Source organism: Zalophus californianus, chromosome 14 (assembly GCF_009762305.2).
Source record: "Zalophus californianus isolate mZalCal1 chromosome 14, mZalCal1.pri.v2, whole genome shotgun sequence".
Classification (NCBI taxonomy): domain Eukaryota; kingdom Metazoa; phylum Chordata; class Mammalia; order Carnivora; family Otariidae; genus Zalophus; species Zalophus californianus.
In genome coordinates, this window is record NC_045608.1 from 17,967,112 (window position 1) to 17,993,437 (window position 26,326).

At 42.9% G+C, this 26,326-nt stretch overlaps 2 protein-coding genes across 4 annotated transcripts in view; one reads left to right on the forward strand and one right to left on the reverse strand.

Annotated features, from left to right (window-relative positions):
* Positions 1-11,947, reverse strand: part of LOC113912495 (SV2 related protein) — a 67,993-nt gene extending 56,046 nt beyond the window's left edge. Inside the window, exon 1 of the mRNA XM_027575657.2 lies at positions 11,731-11,947. Coding sequence (XP_027431458.2) covers positions 11,731-11,765 — 35 coding nt within the window. The 5' untranslated portion in view covers positions 11,766-11,947. The remainder of the gene's footprint in view (positions 1-11,730) is intronic.
* USP30 (ubiquitin specific peptidase 30) overlaps positions 1-26,326 on the forward strand; it is a 57,652-nt gene that overhangs the window by 5,638 nt on the left and 25,688 nt on the right. Inside the window, exon 2 of one of the 3 annotated variants that reach the window (XM_027575662.2) lies at positions 1,207-1,387. Coding sequence is in view for 2 of the 3 variants with exons in the window: in XM_027575661.2 (XP_027431462.1) it covers positions 25,453-25,535 (83 nt within the window). In the remaining variant the exon portion in view is untranslated. Of the gene's footprint in view, positions 1-1,206; positions 1,388-25,003; positions 25,536-26,326 lie in introns of those variants that run through there. The other 2 variants (XM_027575661.2, XM_027575660.2) reach the window with 2 other exon arrangements.

The following is a 26,326-nucleotide window of genomic DNA, read 5'->3' on the forward strand; positions in this document are numbered from 1 at the left end:
AAGCCAGACACAAAAGGTCGCATGTTGTAGGATTCCATTTAGGTGAAGTATCCAGAACAGGCAAATGCAGAGACGAGACAGGAAGCAGTTTAGTGGTTGCCAGGGGCTGGGGAAGGGGGGATGGGGAGTGACTCCCTAATGATACAGGGCTTCCTTTTGGGGTGATGAAAATTCTCTGGAACCAGATAGAGGTGACAGTCACACACCATCGTGAATGTACACCCATGTGCACTGCAGCGTTATTCATGATAGCCCCAAAGGTGGGAGCAATCCAGGGGATCAGTAGCTGAATGGATGGATAATCAAAATGTGGTCCATACACACAATGGACTACTATTCAGTCTTAGACAGGAAGGAAGGACCGATGCGTGCTACAACAGGGGGGAACCTTGAAAACGTCATGCTAAGTGAAATATGCCAGTCACAGAATGACAAGTACTGTATGATTCTGCATTTGAGACACTCAGAGTAGTCAATTTCATAGAGACAAAGTAGAATAGCGATTGCCAGGGGCTGGGGAAGGAGGAATAGGCAGTTAGTGTTTAATGGGGCCAGAGTTTCAGTTTGAGAAGATGAAACAGTCCTGGAGATGGATGGTAGTGCCGGTTGCACAACAGTGAATGCATTTATTGCAACAGAATTGTACACTTATAAATGATTAAAATGATAAATTTATGTTAGGTGTATGTCACCATCCAAAAAAAAAAAAAAATCCTCAACCCATAATACAGCCACCAATGTGACTAGAATCCATTGGTTCATTTATTCAACAAATATTTTATTGAGCACCTGCCTTGTAGCAAGTCCAAAGGTAATGCTGGGATTTCAAAGGTGAGCCAAACAGACTTAGGCTCCTTCCTGTGGTGTTCATAGTCTGCTGGGGAAGGGGGCAGGCATTTAAAAAGGGGTGTGTGTGTGTGTGTGTGTGTGTATCACTACATATCTATCTTGTACATTGTGAGAACTGCTACAAATAACAAACTGCATGAAAGGCTAGCTGGGGGTGGGGGTGACATTTCCACTCTGCAGTCCGCTGAGTAAATGGGAAAGAATTGCAAATAAGTGGGACTCCCTGTCCCCAAGAAGAAACCCCCTAATCAGAAACATAAAACAGCCCCCAAGGTATTCTTGGGAGATGGAAATACAGAGAAGTATCAGATGAGGGAGGGACATGGACATTTATGTGCATTATCACCTCACTTTCAGGGATGAAGGAAAGGTCGATGGACACCCTTGACTCTGAGGGGAATCTCACAGAAGGAAATGACTCTGCAGCCTGATAACCTGCCCTGAATCCTGCTTGCATCACATCCTCTCCTCAAGGACTGCCTGGAGTTCCACACCTCGTTTCCATGGAGGAAAAGTGACCGCTGCAACTTTGGGGAAGGTACTCTGCGATAGCTTTAAAAATTTTAAGTGCTCTGTGCTCCCACTCAGAATTGTGCTGTTGGCAATGCTTTGCAGGCACAGACACGAGTAGACGTTGACTTACCGTGCAAACAACGACTGATACGCGTTGTTAGCCTGCCATGTGTCAAGTGCCATGTTTGTGCTCTCCATTGATTTCCCTCACGTCATCTTCGCTGTCACTAATCCCATTTTACAGATGAGGACAGTCACACCCAGAGAGGCCAGGAGCTCACCTAAGGTCACACAGCAAGTGTCTAAGCCAGAAGGTGGCAAAGCCACTTGACTGCAGAGTCCCCACTCCCAGCCACTCTGCTATAGTTCCTTCTGGTGCTGTTTGCAGCAAAACCAGAAACAATCATCAGGAGAGGAATGATTGCATAGATTATGGCACACCCACTTAGGAAAATGTGAAAAAAAATTTTTGTTTGTTGATCCGTATCACAATATCACAACAGTGCAAGTGTCCATCGATCGATGGATGAATGGTTGAAGTGTGGTGTGTACATACAATGGAATATTAAGCAGCCTTGAGAAAAGAGGAGATTCTCACACATGCCACACTGTGATGAACTTTGAAGATATTCTGCTAAATGAAATAAGTCTGACCTGAAAAGACAAATACTGTGTGAGTCCACTTATGTGAGGGGGCCTAAAATAGTCAAATTCACAGGGACAGAAAGTAGAATAGCAATTACCAAGGGGCTTGAGAAAGGGGGAGTTAGTGCTTAATGAGGACAGTTTCAGTTGGGGAAGATGAAAAGTTCTGGAGATGGATGGTGGTGATGGTTGCACAACAGTGTGAACGTACTTAACACTGCTAACTGTTTGCTTAAAATTGTCGAAATGGTAAATTTTCTCTTATGTATATTTTACCACAACAAACACACACACACACACATACACAAGAGTTGATCTGTAAGAGCCAACAGGAAGAGATTGTTGAGGCTTATTATTTTATTTTTTTAGAGAGAGAGAGTGGGAGCAGGGGTGGGGGGAGGGGCCGAGGGAGAAGGAGAGAGAGAATCTTAAGCACGCTCCACGCCCAGCACAGAGTCTGACTTGGGGCTCTATCTCATGACCCTGAGATCATGACCTGAGCTGAAATCAAGAGTCGGATGCTTAACCGACTGAGCCACTCAGGTGCTCTGGGGTTTATTATTAAATACACTAGAAAATGGTCCCGTGATCTAGGTCCTCTGTTACTGAGCTTTAAATGTGGTCTTGAACCAGGGTCCCCAGCATCCCCTACAGGCTTTTTAGAAATTCAGAGTCCCAGGCCCTGACCCAGACCTACTGAGTCAGCATCTGCATTTTAACCAGGTCCCCAGAAAATTTGTGTGCGTGTTCAAGTCTGAGAAGCACAGCTGTGGAGTATTTATGGTTCTACAGTCCTAGGCGTTCTGGAAGGATCCCTAAGAAACCAGACTGGTTGCTTCTGGGGAGAAGGACTGTATTGGAAATGGGGACTTTTTGCATGGGAAGGAAATTTTTTTTTACTTTTCATTTTAGACCTTTCTGCAATGTTTGCCACTTTTAACCTGCGCATCTATTACTTTAGTAATCCGTATAAATAACAATAGCAACTATTTACAGAGCTCTTGTTGATCATGTGGCATCTGCTAAGCCTGTTACAGATGCGTTCATCTGTGGAATAGGAATGACAATGGGATCACAGGACTGCTTGTGAAGGTTAAGGGGAAAATCATGGGCATTGAGCTTCCTTTGACCTGGCCCCACTCAAGTCACCTTTCGGCTTGAGCTCGGAGTATTCGGACCTTTGTGGAAGGTGACTCCGAGAAAGTGGCTTACCTCTCTGCATTCGTAGACCAGGATCTGTTCACATTCTTGTGAACAGGCACACCACTAGAAGCCAAGGCACCTTTATTTAGGAAAACTTGTTTTAAGACAGACGTACAGAGAGACCTTTGACACTAAATTACACTCAGAAATTGGCCAGACTGCATTTTGAATGGGTCTGGTTCCTAAAAGTATTTATCAACCATCGGAGCTGAGATTTCCCAAGGGGGCGGGGGGTGGGGGTGGGGCGGCAGGAAATGTGATACAGGAGAAAAATCGCAGTGACGTACGTTAAAGTGTATGGGGGCTCTGAAACAGGTTGGCTCACAATTTCTTGGCATTTGTTGTATATATACAGCATGTAATTTACCAAAATAGCAGAGAACATTTATTTCACATAATTTTGCTATTTAAAGAAGAGAAGAGCTCGAGGAGATGGCTGTCAACTTAAAGGTCTTGTTTGTACCATCATGTAATTCGCTCCAGTACCTTAAATTAGGGTCTGAGACTCAGTTAGGGTATTTCAGATAAGGAAGTTTCTTCTCTTTTCATCTGAGCTTCTGGACTTTGATCCTCTGAGTTGATGAATCTACCAGACCAAAAAGGAAGCTTACTCCTAACTGATTTTCACAGGGTAGCATTTAGTGTCCTGTCATGAAGAGAGGTGGTCTGCCCCAGGCGGAAGAGAGTCCAACTCTGGCAAACAGACCGACCTGGGTTTGGATCCCCTGTCATGCCCCTCCATTGCTGTGTGACCCTAGGTAGGTTACTTAAATTCTGTGAGTCTTCGTTTCCTCCCTGATTGGATGGAGACGGTAATGCCCACCTCACAGGGTTGCCATGGAGACGAAAGGAGTCAATATAGACAGAGTGTCTGGCACAATCGTTCCGTATTTCAGTGTTTACCGAGTGAGTGCTGACTGTGTGCTGAGTGCTGGGATAGATACCAAAGGGGACAAAAATAATAGATGTGGTCCCTGCCCTTATGGGGCTGGTGCTCTATTTGGAAAGATGATAACAAAGAAACTGTAATGGATTTGCACATGCATCGATCTTGAGAGGGAAACAAAAGGGGTGTCAAGATAAAGAACAACTGGAGGAAGGAGGAGTCAGAGTAGACCTCCCTAAGGAGGCTGAGATCAAGAGGGCAAGGAAGGTGGTGCACAGATGGTGGAGGGGGGTAGAGCAGGGAGAATGGCTGGTGCAAAGGCGCGGAGGCAGGACCAAGGTGTGGAGGTTGGAGACACAGGCCAGATCACACAGAACTCTGGACACTACAGTGAGGATTTTCCATGTTCTGCTGAGACCGAGGGGCCGCCACCGAAAGCTTTCAAGCAGGCTAGAGAGGGTGGAAGATGATTAGAGTTGAGCTTGAGAAGATAACTCATTAGGCACATGTTTCCACAAGAGGAGGAACAGATTGTGGAGAGCGTTTTAAAATATGATTTTATTATTATTTAGGTATAGCAAGGCCTGCAGATCAAGAGACGACTGCTGGGGGAAAAAATATACCCTGTAATACTCCCAGATTGTTAAGAAGAGCCTGCTACACCTCAGGCGCCATAGGGGGAAGCACCTGAGTTGGTAAAAAGGCAGAGGGAGTGGAGGGGGAAAGGTGGGCAAGAGCCCTTATCCTGGCTTCCACAGGAAAGAACAGGTGAGGCAGGGTAAGCAGGCTGGGGACTGGCCAGTTTGAATAATGTCAGCGGGTTCTGGGGCACAGGGGCTGTCTGGTACTTGGCCCTGGGGGTGATGAGAACAGGTGGAGATTGACTCTGGATTGGTTACTTTGTGCACGAACGCTGACAGGTGAATCATTGCTAGTTAACTCGGGGAGGGACAATTCCTCCAGGGTCAGCAAAGCCCCAAGATGTCAAAACTCTAGACTGTAGAAAATAAAAGGCATCCTTAACACAGAAGGATGGCAAGAAAGGAAGTGGGGAGACCAAGGAGGAGGCTGTGTGGTCAGCTGTGTGAGAGGTGATGGTGGCTTGGTAGGGGGACTGCAGTGGGGGAATGATGGAGGGGAGCTGAAGCTTTTGTCATTTGTCCTCCCTCCCCACCCCCCACCCCCAATCAGTAGAGGAAGACATCTTTCCTGGGAGATCCGTCTGCAAGGCATAACAAGTGCCCACTTGTTTGGGGAACTCAATCGGCAATGCTGATGACAGCACCCCTCCGTTTTGTCCCAAGAGCTCAGCTATGTCACACAGGGGCTCCTTTGGAATCTGAGATCTATTGGCAAATGGGATTAGATGCTGTGAACCCAGAGCAGTGGAAATTGCCAAGGTCCCTTAAAATAGGACTTGCTTTTTGTTTCCTTCAAGACAAGACCTGGGCACTCCCTGATCTCTGTGATTTGGGAAGTGCCTTTTCAGGGGCTGGACCTCTGTCTTCAAATATTTGAGGTCTGGGCATGTGAAGGATGGTGCTTGTTCAACTTGGACCCCGAAACCAGAGCTTGAGCTTCTGGGTATAGAGAAGAGGGGAGCAGATTTCAACAGTCTGGGGAGCCTTCTTAGGCAGAGAAGTCCAGAGATGAAAAAGGCTGCTTTTAAAGGCAGTGAGTTCACCTTCATGACAGATGGTCTAGGAGAGTTGGGTATCCATCTGAGTGGACCCAGGGGTGATGATATTTAACATGTAGCACTTTGGTATGCCTACATGCTATATATACTTACTGTCTTATATTATCTCTTCAACAACGCTGGGAGGGAGGTGTTATTAAAATCCCCAATTTATAGACAAGTAAATAGAAGCTCAGAGGTATTACACCAATTGGCCCAGGTTCCCTAGAGAGTAGATAGGGTACTACAGTCACTGGCCTAATTAGCTCCACAGCCTGTAGTCTCAACCAATTAGCTGATGCTTCTCTGAGGCCAAGAACACCGCTAGAGAACTGATGAAAATGCCAATTCCCGGGTCATTCTCCTGACCTAACACTGGTGCATCTCCACAGAGTAGAGCCCAGGGATCTGAATTTTAATAAGCCATTGATGGTGGCCACATAAGTTTGAAAGCCACCACTTGATGCCCTCCTGCCCTGGATTGGGGAGATAAGGTCTGAGGTCTTGGATACAATGGCTTTTAAGGTCCCTTCCATTCCTGAATGTCTAGAAGTCCATAATTAAGGGAAATTTTAGCTTTCTGTGGATTTTATTTGTTTGTATTTTACTGCCAACCCCATCGACCTGGATAGCATTGATCTTGTTCCCTGGGTAGTGGACCACTAGTTTATATTCTGGACAAAAGTAACCATCACAAATAAATAGTAGTTAACTTTCATTAAGCCCTTACCATGTGCTGGTACTTCCACTAAGCACTTGAAAGTGAGGCCTGGAGAAGAAAAGATTACCTTCCAATTTAGCAGGAAAGGTGGGATTTGAATCTGGGTCTGCTTGAGTAGAGAGGCCCCTGCACTTGATCATTCTGTACCATGACTTCGGTGGAGGGGGGGCGGGGGACAGAGGTCTGTGCGACAACTTTCCAGGTAGTTTGTCTTTGTAACTTATTCATTCATTCAATAAGCGTGCTGTGATGACCTTCTGTGTGTGAGACTGAGCTCTTGTCCTCATGGACTTTACAATCTTTTACCAAAGGGATACTGAGGATGGAGGGACGTGCAGAAGTTGCTGGAAGAACATGTACTAGGGTCCTGACATGACTAAGGTCAGAGAAATGAGGTTGAAAGAGAGAGACCCAAAGATGCTCTAGAAATAGAGAGACTGAATAATTCATTGCCTACACTAAAATACTTTAGAGTTGTAGTTCTCAATGGGGCGTGATTTTTGTCTCCTAGGGGACATTGGCAGTATCTGGAGACATTTTTGATTGTCACAATTTGGGGGGACGGATGTGACATCTAGTGGGTAGAGGCCAGGGATGCTGCTAAATATCCTATAATGCATAGCACAGCCCCCACCACAAAGTATTATCTTGTCTAAAATGTGAAGAGTGTCAAAATTGAGAAACCACGTACTACAGAGTAAAAGAGATGTAATTAATAATTACAACAGAATAATTTCCATAAACCAGGATGGTACCAGGCACACCCATGTAGAGAGCTTCGAATCATAAAGTTGAAAATGCCTTTAAAGGTGGCCCAGGCACCGCTTAAGTCTCAGGACAGTAAATATATTGCCTAAGATCACACAGTGATTCACATACAGATCTGCATAAATCTTTTAGACAGCCAGAGAAGAGTTTGATTGGGGCTGTAAAGCAACTCTCTAGACCAGCAGACCCTGGGACGATCCTCCCCAAAACCTAAGATTGTTCCCCTTAAGTCACTAAAGCACATATCCCCTAGAGATGAGGCTGGCTGGCATGTCTTTGAAATGATGGGATGTGAGCAGCTTTGAGCTTGAGGTTTTAAAAGGTTTTGGTGGGTTGACCTTGAGGATCCCTAGGCTATTGCAATAACTCTCTGCTTTTTTTTGCCTGCGAAGTGAGTGATAATGAACATTTTCTTAGTGTTCTGAAAAGGAGGCCATGGCTTCTAGGTGATGTTGGAGGTTAAGGGAAACAAATCTAAAGTGGAGGAAGACAAATAACACCAGCACTATTCATTGAGCCCTTACTTGGAGCCAGGTACTGTGCTAAGAACTTCCCAGTGATGACTATCCTGATCTTCACAACAGCCCTGCCATGCAGATACTGCCATTATCTTGACTTTATGGAGGAACACCCAGCCTTTGGGAGGTGAAGTCACTAACCCAAGGCCACCCAGATGTTTGAACCCAGGTCTGCCTGCCTCAGAGCCCACACTTTTACCCCTGCTGTTGATTAAGCCCAGGAGAAGTCAGTGGGAGATTCCTTGAGGTAATAGATTTAAGTTTACTCTTGAAGACAAAGTTTGTAAGACAGGAGGGAGAGAGAAAATAGATTGGGCAAACACAGGATAAAGTTCCAACTCATTGTTACAGGCTACAGGGCCCTGTATGGCCTGGTCCCTGCCATCCTCTGCAGCCTCCCTTGAGCCACTAGTTTCCTATGTTCCCTCCACTGGCCTGATTTTGAGATGCAACACTTTTCTCCTACTTCAGCGCTTTTGTCTACACAGTTCCCTTTGTCCATAATACTCCTCAGCCCATCTCTTTCCTTGGATGACCCCTACACATCTCTGGGGGCTGAACTGCAATGTCACTTCCTCAAGGAAACCTTCACTGATCCTCCCCCTCACCCCATCTAGAACTAGTCTCACTGTACCCTGCACTTTTCCTTTGCAGCCCTTAAAACAATTCTCATAATTATTGGGCAATGATATGTGTTCAATGTCTGCCTCTCCCAGCACCAGTCCAGTGCTGTCCAATAGAATTTTCTGCAGTTAGGGAAATGTTTTAGACCTGTGCTGTCCGATATGGTAGCCACTAACCACATGTAGCTATTGAGCACTCAAAATGTGATTAGTGCAATCGAGAAAATGATTTTTCGAATTTCACATATTTATTTATAAGTTACATTTTATATTGTATATTACACTATAGAAATGATTTCATACCCAAATGACATAATTTAAGTTTAAACTTAAATAACCATGTATGGCTAGTGACGACCGTATTGGACATTGCAGCTCCAGACTGTGACTTCCTTGAAGGCAAGGACCATGTCTATCTTACTCAGTTGTAGAATCCCTTGTATCCAGGATGGTGCCTAAATGAATAAAATGAATGAATCAATCAACCAATCAACCAATGTAGTCTGCAAAAGTTGCTTTCAAGAAATCATCCTACAAAGGAGAGACCCAGAGAAGTCTGACTTGCACAAGGTCATACAATAAGGCAGAACTAGATACAAAATCTTAGCCTCCAGGGGCGCCTGGGCAGCTCAGTCATTAAGCGTGTGCCTTTGGCTCAGGTCATGATCCCAGGGTCCTGGGATCGAGCCCCGCATCGGGCTCCCTGCTCCACGGGAAGCCTGCTTCTCCCTCTCGCACTCCCCCTGCTTGTGTTCCCTCTCTCGCTGTCTCTCTCTCTGTCAAATAAATAAATAAATAAAATCTTAAAAAAAACCCAAAAAACCTTAGCCTCCAGAATCTCCTGTACATGGTACTGTGCCTAAATGGACAGCAGGTGAAAGGCAGAGGTTGTTTGGGGCCTAAAATGAACCATCCTAGAGCTGTGTGAAGGAGCTCAAGTGTAAGGAGGGACTGTTTCCTTAGGCACCCTCATCCCCTTTCCCCTCCCTGAACCTTGTAAACTACTTAGTGGCTTATAATATATTAACACTTGGCTTCCCACAGGACTAAGTCTGTTCCAAAGTCCACTCTTGCCAACCCTCTACAGGGAATTCGGATTTTTTAAAAAAAACCATATTGCTCTCAGGAAATCTGTTGCCAGCAATCTGTACACAATATACACAGGGTGTGGTTTAAAAAACCTCTAAGTCGTGATTTGTAACCCACTCTGATTCCTGTAGCTGTTCCTTTTACTTCACTCCTTTTTAATAAATAGAAGTCAGCATGTTTCAGGGCTAATTCTGACTTCATTCAAATTGCAGTTACGATTTTGAAGATTCCAGCATAGGGAGTCTCTATACATTTTTATAAATGATTTTTTGAGATGTAATAATAATATTAATTAATATATGTTGAGTGCTTTGTGTTTACCAGGCATTCAGCACACATTATCTCACCTGATCATTACAGTAACTCTGTGAATCAAGGGCTATTGTCTACCCATTTTATGGTGAGGGAAGCTCAATCTCAGAAAGGTTAAGTCACTTGCTCAAAGTCAAATAGCTGGAAAGTGGCAAAGCCAAGATCTGAACTCAAGCCTGTCTTACTCAAGAGCTAATGCTCTTAGCCAGACACAATTTGGCCTCGCTAATACATATTACATGTATTTATGTGTTCAAGTATCAGAGAGAATAACCAAGAAACTTAACCTGCGGTTTGGGAAGAGAGAGACTACCTTTTATTCTTGTACTTCTTTTTGAACTTTATTTACCCTATGTATAGATTATATTAGTACATTATATTAACATGAGTATAAAAAACTAAGTTAATTTTTAAATTTAAATAAATAAAAACCTCATCATTTTTACCTTCTTTTTAATTAAGGAAGGAATTGTCACAATAGTGTCATGTCTATACCTGAATAGATTAAATATAAATGAATCTCTAAGTAATCTGCAAAGTTCACATGCTCTGACATTATTTGAAAATTTATCTCAATAAACTGCAGTTCCAATATGTATTGTATTCTTATTCTGAGTACCAGATTTCATATTTCAATTTCTGAATTATTTTTTTATTTTGAGATAATAGGTTTTTTTAACATATTTATTTTCAACAAAAGTGGCGTTTCCCTCAAGACACTTACAGTCACATATATATATTTTTATACGTTCATACATCAACCTCTGGATATTATAACTGAACAACCTTTGGCAGTTGTGAAATAATGCTGATTACATAAGATATGCTATTTGCAGATCAATTAATAAAAACTTAAAAGTAGAATTTAATTAAAAATTTTAAATGAAAATTAATTTTACACCGATTGAGAAGTAAACATTGACAATATCCTTCAGTATTCAGAGCCTCAGAGAGCTGTATCAGTCACACTAAAAGTCACTTGGGAGAATTTCTCCATGGCTTACAGAGGGAAAAAAAAAATTAAGTCAAGAAAATACACATACACTAACAATGATGTATCCTTTACAACAAATCCAAACAGCGTCTACCTTTACCATTCAAATGGCTAGTGCTTCTAAAAATTAAAACAAAAATCCCCATTAATGCCCCATCTCATAGTCTTGGGATTTGCTTAACAATCACCAGGGGCTTGTAGTAGAAGAAATCGGTAAGCCCCTCCACAAGGCCCCTGTCCTTTCTGTTGCTTGGTTGTATTTCTCCAAGATTCTCAGAGTAAATTTGATGTCCCTTAAAAATTCCCATCCTCTAGGTTTGTATTCCTGATGTTCTCAAGGATAGCCTTCGACAGAGTCTCACTCTAGGTAGCTGTTACAAAATCCTTTCATTCAGGAGAAGGCAAGAGGTTTCAGCCCTCTCATTCACACACTTCATAAACAACAAGACTTTGCCCAAGCCTCCCCTCTAGGAAGGTATTCCGGCTTTTTAGAAACCACTTTGCAACAGCAGTACCATTCCCTTCCAAAATACCTTGCAGAAAAATTAGGAATTTCACAGCATAGGAGAAAAGGCTGGGAAAAACCAATGTCATTGCATGGACTCATCAATTCTGTCCACATTTTCAAAACAGCAGCTAATGCTTTCTTAAAACACAGACCTCAAAAACCCCTTTAGGATTGCGAGCAATTAAAAGGGAAAACATAACACCCCTAGCTCCCCATAAGATTCTGACGGATCTGAAAAATTGAACTGAGTCAGAGATACAGAGGCTGGACTGTGGAATAGGAAAATGGCTTGTCTCCTTGGGGCCTAATTCTTTCCTCTCAGTTCCTTTTACATTCAAGAAGCCATGCAGAGATGCCCCCCTGCCGGTTTTCATTTTTTAAAGGAAAGCCTGTCTGCCTCTCCCTCGCCCCCATGATACTCACGGCAGCTGCCTTAGCTGGAATAAGTCCTCCTCCATGTCCGCGCTGCGCCAGGACGAGCCCTTTTCATGGCCCTTACATGGTGTTGGTGGATGACGAGCGGTCGGGGTTTCAGCACCGGGGTGCTGGACAGCTCCCGCGCCGCTTCCTCCCTCGGCGGCAGCTGTTCAGGGGAGGGAGCCGCCGGGGACCAGCCCACGAGACAAAGCCGCGGCCGCCAGGAGAGTGGGCGGAGAGGAGGAGGCGGAGGGCAGAGCGAGCTGCGCGGGGAGAGGGGGCGGGGAGAGCCCTTCTGGTTAGAGGAATTTACAGGCTCTCTGTGGTTGGCGATGTTTTACTGGGTGCCTATAGGGCACAACAGCCTGTGAAATGGCTGTCGAGGTACCAATGAGCACTCTTTGGTTGACAACCCCTCTCTAAATGTTTATTTGTAGGGATTCATTAGTGTTGTTATCGGTGTGATATTCTTGAAACCCAGGCTGGTATAGCAAATGAAGGGAATGAAAAATTTAAAGATGCATGCATTAAAATACTGTTTATTGAGCACCTACTGTATGCCAGGCACTGTAATAGGCGCCAGGCATATGCGAGACAAGTTAGACATGTCATCGTCATCATGGAGCTGTCTAGTGAAATGGATCAAGAAAAAAAATGTAAGTATGAGAAGCTCAAAGATCACTCATTCATTCATTCATTCATTTAGGAAACAAGCATTTTTGAGTGATTTCTACAGCCCTGACACTGGGGAATCAAAGATTAATAAAACCAAATCCCTACCTTCAAAATCCTCCCGATCTATGGTTTCCTCATCCTCCTCCAGCTACATCGTCTGCCCTCTTTAGAATTTAAGCTCCATAAAGGTTTGCTGATGTACCCCAAGGGCCCAGAACAATAAAACTTTATTTATGGACACTGAAATTGGAATTTAATATCCCTCACTAAACTCAACCCCAGGGCTTTGCATTGTGTACACTCAATACATGCTTGTTAAACGGAAAACAAACTGAACTTTCATTCCAGGTGAGTAGGGATTTGGTATCTAGTTTAAGCCATGGAGAGCAAGGGTAATGATTTCTATTAGAGCTGGCAAGTTGGAGGTCCATTGGTAATGTGTCCAACTTGTCCTGGTTTGCCCAGGACCTCGAGTTTTAGCACTGGAAGAAGTTCCAAGTCCTGGGAAGACCTGAGTCCCAGGCAAGTCTCGACAGTTGGTTACTTGACAACCACAAGCCAGATCCACAGAGAGATGTGTTTTGAGTAGCCTGAAGGGTTAATAAGAATACTTTTAAGTGTAAAGATTCAAAACCATGAAACTTTTAGAAGAAAGCATAGGAGTAGATCCTCATGACCTTGAGTTAGGCAGTGGTTTCTTAGACACAACATCAAAAGCACAAGTGACAAAAGAAAACATTAAATACATTGGACCAGACCAAAGTTAAAAGTTTTCTGCCTCAAAGGACGCCATAAAGAAAGTGAAAAGACAACCCAAGGCATGGGAGAAAATACTTGCAAATCATATACCTGATAAGAGACTTACTTCAAACAATATAAAGCACTCTTACAACTCAACAATAAAAAGGCAATGTAATTTAAAAACGGACAAATAATATGAATAGATATTTCTGCAAAGAAGATGTGTGACTAGCTGGGGCGCCTGGGTGGCTCTGTCAGTTAAGTGTCCGACTCTTGATTTCGGCTCAGGTCCTGGTCTCAAGGTAGTGAGATCCAGCCCCACCTAGGGCTCTGCACTCAGCAGGGAGTGAGATTCTCTCCCTTACCCTCTGCCCCTCCCCTCACTCTCACATAAACTCTCACTCTCTTTCTCTCAAAAAAAATCAATAAATCTTTTTAAAAAAATGTGTGACTAGCCAATAAACAGTTGAAAAAAATGCTTAAATCATTAGTTATTAGGGAAACGCAAATCAAAACAATGAGATACCACTTCATACCCCCTGGAATGGCTAGAAATAAAAAGACAGGCCATAACTAGTGTTGGTGGAGATGTGGACTGGACATTCCCCTCATAGACAGTTCCTGGGAATGTAAAATGGTGCAGCTGCTATAGAGAACAGCTGAGTAGTTTCTCAAAAGTTTAAACCGAGTTACCTCATGACCCAGCAATAAAACTTGTAGGTATATACCCAAAAGAAATGAAAACACAGTGCGCACAAAACTTGTACACAATGTTCATAGCATTGTTATTCATAATATCAAAAAGTGGAAACACCCAAAAGTTCATCAAGTGATCATCAAATTATACACTTAAAAGAGTGAATTGGGGATGCCTGGGTGGCTCAGTCAGTTGAACGTCTGACTCTTGATTTGGGCTCAGGTCATGATCTCATAGTTGTGAGATGGAGCCCCACGTGAGGCTCTGGGCTCAGCACTGAGTCTGCTTGAGATTCTCTCCCTCCCTTTCCCTCTGCTCCTCCCCCTGCTCATGCTCTCTTTCTCTCCATCCCCCCCAAATAAATAAATAAATAAATAAATAAATAAATAAAATCTTAAAAAAAAACACAAAACAAACAAGCAAAAAGAGTGGATTGTGTGGTATGTACTTGTACTTCAATAGAGCTGTTCTTTTTTTTAAATAATGACTTTTAATAATTTTTAACAATAAGTAATAAAATTTGACTTCCAATTTTTTCAACATTTAAATGGAGAGATTTCACATAACAGGATTATCAACTTCTTGGGGAAGAGGGAAGCAGTGTTCCTCCACTGGGTCTCCCTTTCTCTCTGGCCACTAGGAAGTGGTGTTTGCAAGCACCCTGCCCGGCCTTATCAAAGCTCCAGCAAGCTTCACACATTAAGCATCCCTCACTGCCCTCTGGAGACTTTTGAGGTACCCCTGAAAACTGGGAGAACAGTACTCAGTACACAATAGGTATTTGAAAAATCCTAAAGAATTAACGTTTTCTCTTCTTTCTTAGAAACAGGGTTACATTTTTCTAAAGCAGTGGTTTCTGCCTTTGAGTGTGAGTGAGCATCCCCCAGAGGGCTTGTTAGCATGCAGATGGTTGTGCACCACCCCCAGAGTTTCTAATTCAGCAGGTCTGGGGTGAGGCTTGAGAGTTTCCATTTCTAACAGGTTCCCAAACGATACTGATTCTGTTGGGTCTGGGGACCCCACTGAGAACGCCTGTTCTAAAGTTATACCTGGATGAGATTATCAGCCAAGAAAAATACGACCCATGTTTGTTTATACCTCTGATCTTTGAGACATCCTTGAGCAGATATGAATATCATAAAGGCAGTTACTTCCAGCTAACCACATTATCCATCTGTCCGGGAAATGGGGGCATGCCAAAAGCCAGATGGGTTTTATTTCACATCAGAGTAATGCATCATGGTCTCTCCTCTCAGATTCTTAAAACAAAATCTATAGGGGCTGGAATAAAGACTGACAAACCGCCCCGTGGCCTGAAATACTGAATATACAATTATGTGCTATGAACAAGTAATTCTCCTATCAACTGTGATCTGAATCCTATTATTATTAAGACAATGGTCCACTAGTTATAAAAATGACACTTAATTTTTTTAAAAGGAAGCCTGTGGATTTAAATTCATAAAGAGATTTGTCTTTTTTTTTTTTTCCCTTTGGAACTGAAATAGGATAAAAAACCAAAAGGGGCAAATAAGCCTTTGGTGATAGATCCCTGTTCTGCTAGCCATGCTGGTAGGATGGCATTTCCACCTGGAGTCATTCCCAGGTCCCTGGCATTATGCTGGGAGCTGTTAATTACCTACTGACTTTACCCAGGAGCCAGTAGAAAGGGGAGGCTTGGCTACATTAAAAAATATAGAGGTGTAAAACTTCAAAGACTCCCTTAGTCATATGTCTCATTCTTCTATGAAACACAAGATCTCTAATCTACAATGAGAGAGGCCTGAAGGGGGCAAAGAGAACCTATTTTCCCCTTCAATTCTGCCCTCTTTTTCTTCCTGTATTTTGGGGTACCTGGCTCAAAAGACAAACTCTAAAGCTCTCCTTTTTTAAAAAAAAAGATTTTATTTATTTATTAGAGAGAGAGAGAGAGAGAGCACAAGCAGCAGGAGTGGCAGGCAGAGGGAGAAGCAGGCTCCTCGCTGAGCAAGAAGACTGATGCGGGACTCAATCCCAGGACCCTGGGATCATGACCTAAGCTGAAGGCAGACGCTTTTTTTTTTTTAAGATTTTATTTATTTATTCATGAGAGACAGAGGGAGAGAGAGAGAGAGAGAAGCAGAGGGAGAAGCAGCCTCCCAAGGAGCAGGGAGCCCAATGCGGGACTCGATCCCAGGACCCTGGGATCATGACCTGAGCCGAAGGCAGACGCTTAACCATCTGAGCCACCCAGCCGCCCCTGAAGGCAGACGCTTAACCAACTGAGCCACCCAGGCGTCCCTAAAGCTCTCCGAATAAAACCATGATCTCTCAGACATTGTATTTCCAGAGGGACATAAAATAAGCAAGAGGTAAATGTGAATCAGAGGCCAGAACACCTATCCAGACCTAGGGAAGAGATTATCAAGCAGAAGCAGTTCAAGATATCTGAGTCAACACTGAAGAAGTGATAGGTCTTTTCTTTGCAGTCTTGTGACTTGTATTTTCAATTTCTTTCATTCAAAGTGTTTCTTAATTTCCCTTGTCAATTCTTTGTTTACCTATTTATTATTTAGAAATGTGTTGTCTGATTTCCATGTATTTATTGGTTTCCCAAATTTCCTTCCATTACTGATTTCTAATTTCATTGCATTGTGGTTGGAGAGCATACTTTGTATGGTTGCAGTCTTTTTAAATTCATTGAGACTTGTTTTATGGCCTACTGTATGGTCTATCTTGGAGAATGCTCCATGTGCACTTGAGAAGAAAGTGTATTCTGCTACTGTTGTGGGAAATGTTCTGTAGATGTCTATTAGATCTAGTTGGTTTATTGTGTTGATCAAAGTTCTCTTTCTTTGCCGATCTTCTGTCTGGTTATACTATCCATTATTGAAAGTGGGGTATTGAAATCTCCAACTGTTATTCTTGAATTGTCTATTTTCCCCTTAAATTCTGTCTTCTTTTACTTCATGTATTTTGGGGTTGTGTTGTTAAGTGCATGCATGCTTACAGTTGTTATATCTTCTTGATGAATTGACGTTTTATCATCATAAAATGTCTTTCTTTGTCTCTAGTAACTTTTTTTTTTTTTGGTCTTAAAACCTATTTTGTCTCCCATGGAGACAATTTGCATAGTCACCTCATCCTCTTTTGGTTACTGTTTGGATGGTAAGACTTTTTCCATCCTTTCACTTTCAACCTATTTGTGTCTTTGAATCTAAAATGAAAAAAAACTCTTGTAGACAGCATATAGTTGGACCATGTTGTCTTATCCATTCTGCCAATCTCTGGATTTTAGAGAATTTAATCCATTTAAATTTAATGTAATCATGGATCATGTAGAAAACAAATTATGTTTTATATCTGTTTTGTTCCTCAGTTCCTCCATCACTGTCTTGTTTTGTGATAAACATATTTTTTAGTGTACCATTTTAATTCCCTTGTCATTTCTTTTAATATATATATTTTTAGTTATTTTCTTAGTGGTTGCTCTGAGGATTACCACTAACATCTCAATTTATAACAATCTAGTTTGGATTAATACCAACTTAATCTCATTATTCTACGAAAACTTTGTTCCTGTGTATCTTCATTTCTCCCACCTTTTAAGTTGTTTTGGTTATAAATTGTATCTTTATGCAAAATTAGTTACAAACAAAAACCACATTTCCATGTTTTATATATTTTTTAAGATTTTATTTGTTTATTTGACAGAGAGAGACACAGGAGAGAGGGAACACAAGCAGGGGGAGTGGGAGAGGGAGAAGCCAGGCTTCCCTCTGAGCAGGGAGCCCAATGCGGGGCATGATCCCAGGACCCTGGGATCATGACCTGAGCCAAAGGCAGACACTTAATGACTGAGCCACCCAGGCACCCCTCCATGTTTTATATTTACCTTTATAATACCTTTACTGATGCTCTTTATTTCCTCGGGTGGATTTGAATTACTAACTAGTGTCTTTACATTTTAGTCTGAAAAATTCCCTTTAGTATTTCTTGCAGGGCAAGACTGCTAGAAACAAATCTCAGTGTTTATCTGGGAAGTCTCAATTTCTCCTTCATTTTTGAAGAGTCATTTTGCCAGTTATAGGATTCTTGATTGACAGTTCTTTTTTCTTTTAGAACTTTGAATATATATCATCCTACTGCCTTCTGTACCCTATAGTTTCTGATGAGAAATCAGTTGTTAATCATATTGAAATCCCTTTTGCGTGAGAATCACCTCTCTTTCTGCTTTCAACATTCTCTTTGTCTTTTGACTGCATATTTATGAGTCTAGGTGTGAATCTCTTTGAATTTATCCTGGAGTTCACTGAGCTTCTTGGATGTGTAGATTATTGTTTCCCATCAAATTTTGGAAGTTTTTAGCCACGATTTTTTCAAATATTCTTTCTGTCCCTTTCTTTCTCCTCTTTTCTGGGACTCCCATTGTGCATGTGTTCTATGCTTGATGGTGTTCCACAGGTTTCTAAACCTCTGATCAGTGTTCTTTATTTATTTTTCTCTCTGCTCCTAAACTGGATAATCTCAATTGATCTATTTTTGTGTTCATTGATTCTTTCTTCTGCCTGCTCAAATCTGTTGTGGAGTCCCTCTAGTGAGTTTTTCATTTCAGTTATTCAAGTCCAGAATTTCTACTTGATTTCTTTTTATAATTTCTATCTCTTTATTAACATCCTCTATTTGGTGAGACATTGTTCTCACCCTTTCCTTTAGCTCTTCATACCTGTGTATGGGAAAAACCTGCCCAGTTTTCCTGAGTAGGGAAAAACCCAGCTCTCCTTCTTGTGTTTCTCTTTTACTTTTCAAACTACTACCACATTCACTACACTTCTGCCAACAGGTTTCTCATACCATGATTTCCCACACCAAGCAATTGTCTGTAACACCAGCTGGATGTCTTACAATTTAACTCAACCCTGACACAATTTACCTGGAGATACTGTCAGATCCTACAGGTTAAGGCCTCAATCCCATAAGAGTGCTTCTACCTCACTACAGATAACAACTGCAATTAGGTTATCCACAACTTCTGTCCAATTTGGCTACAGATTGGAGGCTCCCATGACCCCCTCCTCAGGTTCAATTAATTTGCCAGAGTGGCTCACAGAACTTGGGGAAACAATTCCTTACATTCATCAGTTTATTAAAGGATATGACAAAGGATATAGACGAACAGCCAGATGAATAAATACATAGGGTTGAGGACTGGGAGGGTCCCAAAATGCTGGAGCTTCTCTCCCCATGGAGTTGGGGTGCATTTGCCAACCTGGAAGCTCTCCAAGCCCGTACTATTCGGATTTTATGGAGGCCTCCTCATATAGGCATGATCAATTATTAACCCATTTCTAGTCCCTCTCCCCTTTCTGAAGGATGGAAGGTAGAGCTGAAAATCTCACCTTCTAATCATGGCTTGCTCTTTCTGGTGACAAGCTCCCATTCAGAGCCATCCAAAGCCCACTCAGAGTCACCTCAATAGACTGAAAGATGCTCCTAGTGCTCTTAACACTTAGGAAATCACAAAGGTTTCAGGAGCCTTGTGCCAGAAACTGGGGGGCAGATACAAACACTTTGGAAAACTATTTGGCAGTTTCTTAAAGCAATGTGCTAAGATCTTATAGGACTACTGTTTGAATAGGAGTGGGTGACTTCGAATGCCATTCTTACTGGGGAAAAACAAAGAAAGGAATCCAGTCACTGTTTGACAAGACATAAATTAACAGCAAATAGGAGGAAGTGTACACAATTAACCATATTCAAGTTCTAAAAAGCCTATAGGGGCTTGCTAGTTTAAGAAAGTGAATATACACAATGTATGAACTGATCAGTCATATAAATTATGTAATGATTACTGTAATTGCTTATTGCAAATTATTTTTATAAAGGACTTACATTGAAGAGCTACCTAGAAAGGGTTAAATATGGGCTCAATATTGTCAGGATCTGAGGTAAGAGGAGCTTAAAAGCTGAGTTTTAGGATTCCTCTGGAGACTGGACATCAACCAGGATATGAGTTACAAAGGTTACAATAATCCAGAACTATTGCTTACAGAAAGAAGAAATCACACATATAATCTTCTCTTAAAAATTGGTTTTCTAGGGGTGCCTGGGTGTCTCAGTCAGTTAAGCATCTGCCTTCAGCTCAGGTCATGACCCAGGGTCCTGGGATCAAGCCCTGCATCAGGCTCCATGCTCACTGGGGGTCTGCTTCTCCCTCTCCTTCTGCTCCCTCTCAAGTAAATAAATAAAATATTTTTAAAAATTGTTTTTGTAATTGTAAAAGAAATAAATGACCATTTAGAAATTCAGATAACATGCAAAAGCATTCAGAAGAAAATAAAAATTATTACTATATACAACAAAGAGATAACCAGAGTTACCACTTTGGGAATATATCCTTCTAGTCATTTTTTGATGCTGGGACACCCATACATAAATATCTTTTTATAAATTTGAAATCATATTTATCCTATGGAGGCTTGCTTTTTTCACTTTTCACAAGCTTCTAATGAACATTCCTGACCAAAAGGAATGTCAATTTTGATACTGTTTCCCCTATGTTTTTCAAGTTTTAAATTTTTAATTATTTTTTGAATAAATAATGCATGCACATGGTACAAAATTCACAAAGGGCAAAAGGATGTCTTTCCCTGTTCTCAGTAACATAGTTTCCTTACAAGAGGCAAACGGTGTTCCTGGTTTCTTGATTCTCTCTATATTTATAAACTCTTAATTTTTATTCTCTCCCACAAATAACAGTGTTCCATTTCATTGTCCTACAACTTACTGTTTTCTCTCAATGTCTTAGACTCTTAGAATCTTAGAATCTTCCTTGTCAGTCCACAAAGAGCTGGTTCATTATTTTCACACTACACAGTACTCTGCTGCATGGGTTACCATAATTTTGCTGAGTATCTTCTAATCTTTTAATATTAGCAACAAGACTGCAATAAATATCTTTATTCTTACCTCTGTATGATAAATACTTAGGTCACAGAACATACAGATTTTTAATTTTTCTAAGTGGTTCAAATTGCCTTGGATGGAGATACTCATTTATGCTCCCACGGGATCCCCAAGAGTACCTGTTTCCTCATATAATTGCCATCACTCTATGTTATTGTGTTTTTCATGCTTTCAATCTGATATATATTCAATCAGAGAAAGAGAGACAGAGACCGAGAGATTCATTTTTAAGGTATTGTCTCACATGATTTTGGAAGTTTGCAAGTCCAAAATATTCAGGGTGGGCCAGCAAGGTAGACACCCAGAGAAGAGCGAATATTGAAGTTCAAGTCTAAAGGCCATCTGCTAGCAGAATTCCTGCTTGTTTGGGGGAGGTCAATCTCTTTGTTCTATTAAAAACTTCAACTGATTGGATGAGACCCACCCACGTTAGGGAGGGCCATCTATATTACTCAAAGTCTACAGATTTAAATATTAATCTCACCCAAACATCCAGAATAATGTTTGACCAAATTTCTGTGCACCATGACCCAACCAAGTTGATATATAAAATAAACCATTACATCCAGGGGGAAAGATGAATTGCTTAAGTTCACACAGCCAGCCAGATGGAAGTTTTGGTCTATATCTAGAACCAAGAATCTCTTTATTTAAGCCCAGTTCAGGCTTGTAGTTTTAATACTAGTAACACTTACATTTGACTACCCAGAGGGTCCAGTTTAAGCAGAGAAACCCTTTTCACCTCTGCTAAACATTTAGAAATCTGAGATAGTGCTTATCCTTCACCCCATCCCCTTCTGGCCCTGGGGTCAGCTCATAAATTCATCCAGGGAGGAGGGAGAACTAGCTTCAAGAATGTGTTGCTGACGTGATGAGGGCCAACTGTGTGGTCAGAGGACTTCTGGGAAAAAACATAACAACAGAAGAATGCAGGAGAGTCCTGGAGTGTTGTTTGAGGCAGATTTTACCCATTTTTGAGCCATTTTGTTGTTATGTCTTTTGGTTTTTGGTTTTTTGGGGGGGAGGATGTCTACGAAACAACCACATAAGAAAAAAACCAATAACAACATTCTCCTAATGCTTGTATCTTTCTGTTTTCATTTTCTCTGTCTGGAAATAAAAGCAAGTGTTCCATTCGTGTGGAAAGGATCTTATCTTCTTGTCTTTCCAGAACAGACATGTAAGCCCAAAGCTGAGGATAAAAGACAGCAAGTGCTATATAATCTAAGTTGAGAGAGTTGCCAGCCAGAGCCAGGCTTTGGGGCCAGTCCTGCCCTCAGGGTTTACTAAGAGGGGTTGGTTCAGTGAAGCTTTTGAGGAAAGGGGCACCCAGGTCTCTACTAATGAGAATGCCCCAAGGAAAAGTCTGTGTTGAGCCCTGCATCAAGTTCTAAAAACTGGAAAGGAATTCGATGCTCTTTTTCATAGTTTACCTATATGGTAGGAAAATACAGCACGATGATAACTTTTAAAAATATTAAAAAGACGGCTGACTGGATTCTAGATCTTTCTTGTGGCTTTGTGTGACAATATGATTACAGTTTCTGACATCTGTCTTCTGAGACACAGGGGAGCTAGCAGAGGGGGTGGAAAAGGTATTCAGAGCTGGACTTCTCTCTCTTCAGGTCACTCTCTCTTCTGGAGTCTGGGAGAAGACTTTTGAATCACGTTTGAGTTTTAAATTCAAAAATAAATGGGACAGTGATTTAAGTATTGAAATGAGATGGATCTCTGAAAGTAGCTACATAGTTGCATTATTTATGGACCTACTCCATGGTGTGAAAGGAGGAGGTCCGACTTAGTATAAGTGGGGGCAGTTGGAAAAATATCGTTTCAGGGTTTTATCCCATGGAGTTTAGGATCTCAAATAAACCATTTACCTGCAAAATAATCCCAGCAGCTGAGAGATGCCAAAGGCTCTGACAGACGACCTTGTGATCTCCCAGGATGCTGCAAATCCTTGATCCATCTGATGGATGTTAGAGCAGGCACTGCCTTGTTCCTGGCAGCAGCTATCATCATAAATTAGTAATATATCCTTATTTTTAAGAACTTCTATTAGTCAATGGCAGCCACACCCCTACTGGTTAGAGGAGCAGCAAGGACCAGGCTGCAGGCATTTTTAACTTCATGGACTGTGGAGTACAGATCTTCCTTGACTTGTACGGGGCTACATTCCCATAAACCCCCTCATAGATTGAACATATCCTAAGTCGAAAATGCATTTAATACACCTACCCTATTGAACATTACAGCTTAGCCTAGCCTATCTTAAATGGACTCAGAACACTTACGTTAGCCGATAGCTGGGCAAAATTATCTAACTCAAAGCCTATTTTATAATAAAGTGTTGACTATCTCTTGTAATTTATTAAATACTTTACTGAAAGTGAGAAACGGGATGGTTGTACGGGTGCAGAATGGCTGTAAGTGTATTGGTTGTTTACCCTCCTGGTCGCCAGGCTGACTGGGAGCTGTGGCTGGCTGCCATTGCCCACCATCATGAGAGAGCATCGAACTGCATATTGTCAGCCCAGGAAAAAATCAAAATTCAAAATTCAAAGTAAGGTTTCAACTGAATGCATGTAGTTTTCACACCATTGTAACGTCAGAATATCGTAAGTCAGATCATCATAATTTGGGGGACTGTTTGCACTGTTATTACTCGTGGGGTCGTTGCAGGAATTAAATTGAAACAAGGCATATAAAATGGTCAAAATTCTGTGAATTGATTGACTATACTCTCTAAATGCCAATTATTTAAAATAGCTTGGTATGTAGACTTCTTAGCATACTTGTCGGTTGGGATGGCAGAATATTCACTAGGCAGGTTACTGTAGCAGTTCTCAAAATATAGTTGCAGGACCCCATTTTGAGGATCTTTTCAGGAGTTTATTGAGGTCAAAACTATTTTCATAATAACACTAAAACGTTTTTTTTTTATTTGCCTTTTCCACTGTCACTCACTCATGAGTGCACCCTGGAGTTTTTCCAGAGGTTCACAGCAGGTGATGAAGTCACAGCTTCAACGTCTAATGGAATGTATGCTTTGGTATTCTTGGATTTTAAAACTTTTCTCAGCCGTTGCCAAGGACTGGAGGTGGGTGGAGGAGTGGACTACAAAGGGACAGGCAGTAATTTTATTTGGGGTGGGGGGGTGAAGGTGCTATACCTTGTTTGTGGTAGTGGTTACACCACTATGCATTTGCCAAAATTCACAGAACCAAATATAGGTGAATCTTATTGTATAAATGATACTTCGGTTTAAAAAAAAACCCAAAATTATTTCTCGATTTTAATTTCTAATAGTGTACATATACTTAGATATAACCCACATACACAAAAGATCTCAGAAATTTTTAAGTATACCAAAGGGTCCTGAGACCAAAAACTTTGAGAGCCACTAAATTAAAGCATTGATTTCTTTACTAAAGCAGGTGCAATCACTTGCTCCGGAGTTGGGGAGAGTGATTAAAAGGGAGTGCAAATTCTCTCTGGCTCTAAGGTTCTAGAAGCTGTGTTGTCCAACGTGGTAGCCACTGGCCACATGTGGCTATTGAGCGCATGAAAAGCGCCCGGTTCAAATCGAGATGTACTTAGTACAAAAAAAGAATGTAAAGGATCTTGTTAAAAACTATTATAAAGAAATGACAATTATTTTGGACATAGCGGGTCAAGTAAAAGCTAATGTTAATATTAATTTCATCTTTAAAAAAAAACTTTCACGTGGCTATTAGAAAATTTAAAATGTGGGGCGCCTGGGTGGCACAGATGGTTGAGCGTCTGCCTTCGGCTCAGGTCATGATCCCAGGGTCCTGGGATCGAGTCCCGCATCGGGCTCCTTGCTCAGCAGGGAGTCTGCTTCTTCCTCTCCCTCTGCCTCTCCCCCTGCTTGTTCTCTGTCTCTCCCGCAGATGAATAAGTATATATATATAAAAAGGAAAATTTAAAATGTGGCCTCCGTTATAGTTCTACGGGACAGCGCTGCTCTGGAGAGTCTTCACCGCCCATCTCTTGTTTCCACCACTTACAAGCTACTTCCTACTTCCTGTGAAGTGTGGGTCACGTTAGGGTCGGTGTGAAGGTAGAATGTGAGTAATGCATGTGACGTACTTAGCAATGCATGTAAGTAAACAGTAAGTTCGGTGGCTATTGTCGAAGGCCTCGCTCTCTCTACTGATGCCATCAGAGATGGGCCAGCCTGCTCGGTAAAGGCCCTTCCTCTGCGACCTATTTACACTCTGATGACAACAGAGGGTGATAACTAAGGGTGGCCGAGGCCTGATCCCGCCTTCGGGCGGGACTGCCCTCTTCATAACGAAAAAATTAAAATGACCCCAGGAGCTGGAAGTGGGACATCTGTATTTAGAATGCACCGAGCCACAGTAAAAGTTGAACACCCAGCGGGCAGCGGGCCGCAGGCCCTCCCTTGGTAACCGACGCCGGCGCCGGTTGCTAAGGGGAGAAGGGGAAACAAGGATGTGGTCCGTCGGCTCTTGTCCTCCGGCGGCAGCTGCTTCCGCTTCTCCGGGCAGCCCGTACTTCCTCCTACCTTCCCCGGAAGAGCTGGGACTGCGGCTGCGGGTTCCGCCGCCTCGGGAGCCTTGGGAGCCCTCCGTCCAGCGCGGTGGTAGCGGCGGGGCCGGCGGCGGCTGTCCCGCGCGGCAGCGATGCTGAGCTCCCGGGCTCAGGCGGCGATGACCGCGGCCGACCGGGCCATCCAGCGCTTCCTGCGGACAGGGGCGGCCGTCAGGTGAGCCTTGGGGGGCGGGGCGGCCGGAGAGGCCGGGGCCAGGGTCCCCAGCTCGCGCCTGCGGCGGCCTTTCACCGCGCTGGCAGGGTCCCCAGGGCCGGAGCGAGCATTCCGGAGGCTTCTGCGTCGGGCTCGGTTGGAGGCCCAGGCTCCGAAGCGGGACGGCGGATGGGCCCCCAGGCCCTCCAGTTCTTCGGCAACGCCAATTCTGTCGGCCCTTCCCAGTTCTGCTAACGCCCCAAATTCTCAGTGCCCTGCCTCCCACCTGCCAGTGCCTCCTCCAGACCTGTCCTGGTCCCCCGAACTTCCAGACACCCTCAGGCTTGTCAAAGCCCCGAATTCTGCCAGTGTCCCTCCGACCTCTCAGTGCCGCGCAGGCCTTCCAGGACCCCTTAATCCTTTCAGGGTACCCCCAGTCCTTCTGGGCCCCCCGGTCTTGTCATTCCCTGGGCCGCCAGCGTTCCGCAGTCTTGCCAAGCGCCCCAGGCCTGCCGTGGTTCTCACAGCCCTGCAAAGCGACCCGGGTCTGCTAGCCCTTACCCCATTTTGTCAGTACCCCTATTCCTGCCATCCGCCCACCCCCCAGTTAAGCCAAGGATCCCTTATTCTGTGTGGGTCCTCAGTCTTATTAGTGAATCTCTATCTTGCAAGGGTTCTGGAACAGATCAGGACCCCTTAACCTGTAAAGGCTTCCAGTCCTGTTAGGGTCTCCCATTCCTGCTAGGAACCCCAATAGTATGGGCCCCCAGTCCTGTCAGGGACCCTGTTTCCCTTCTTTTCTTCATCCTCCC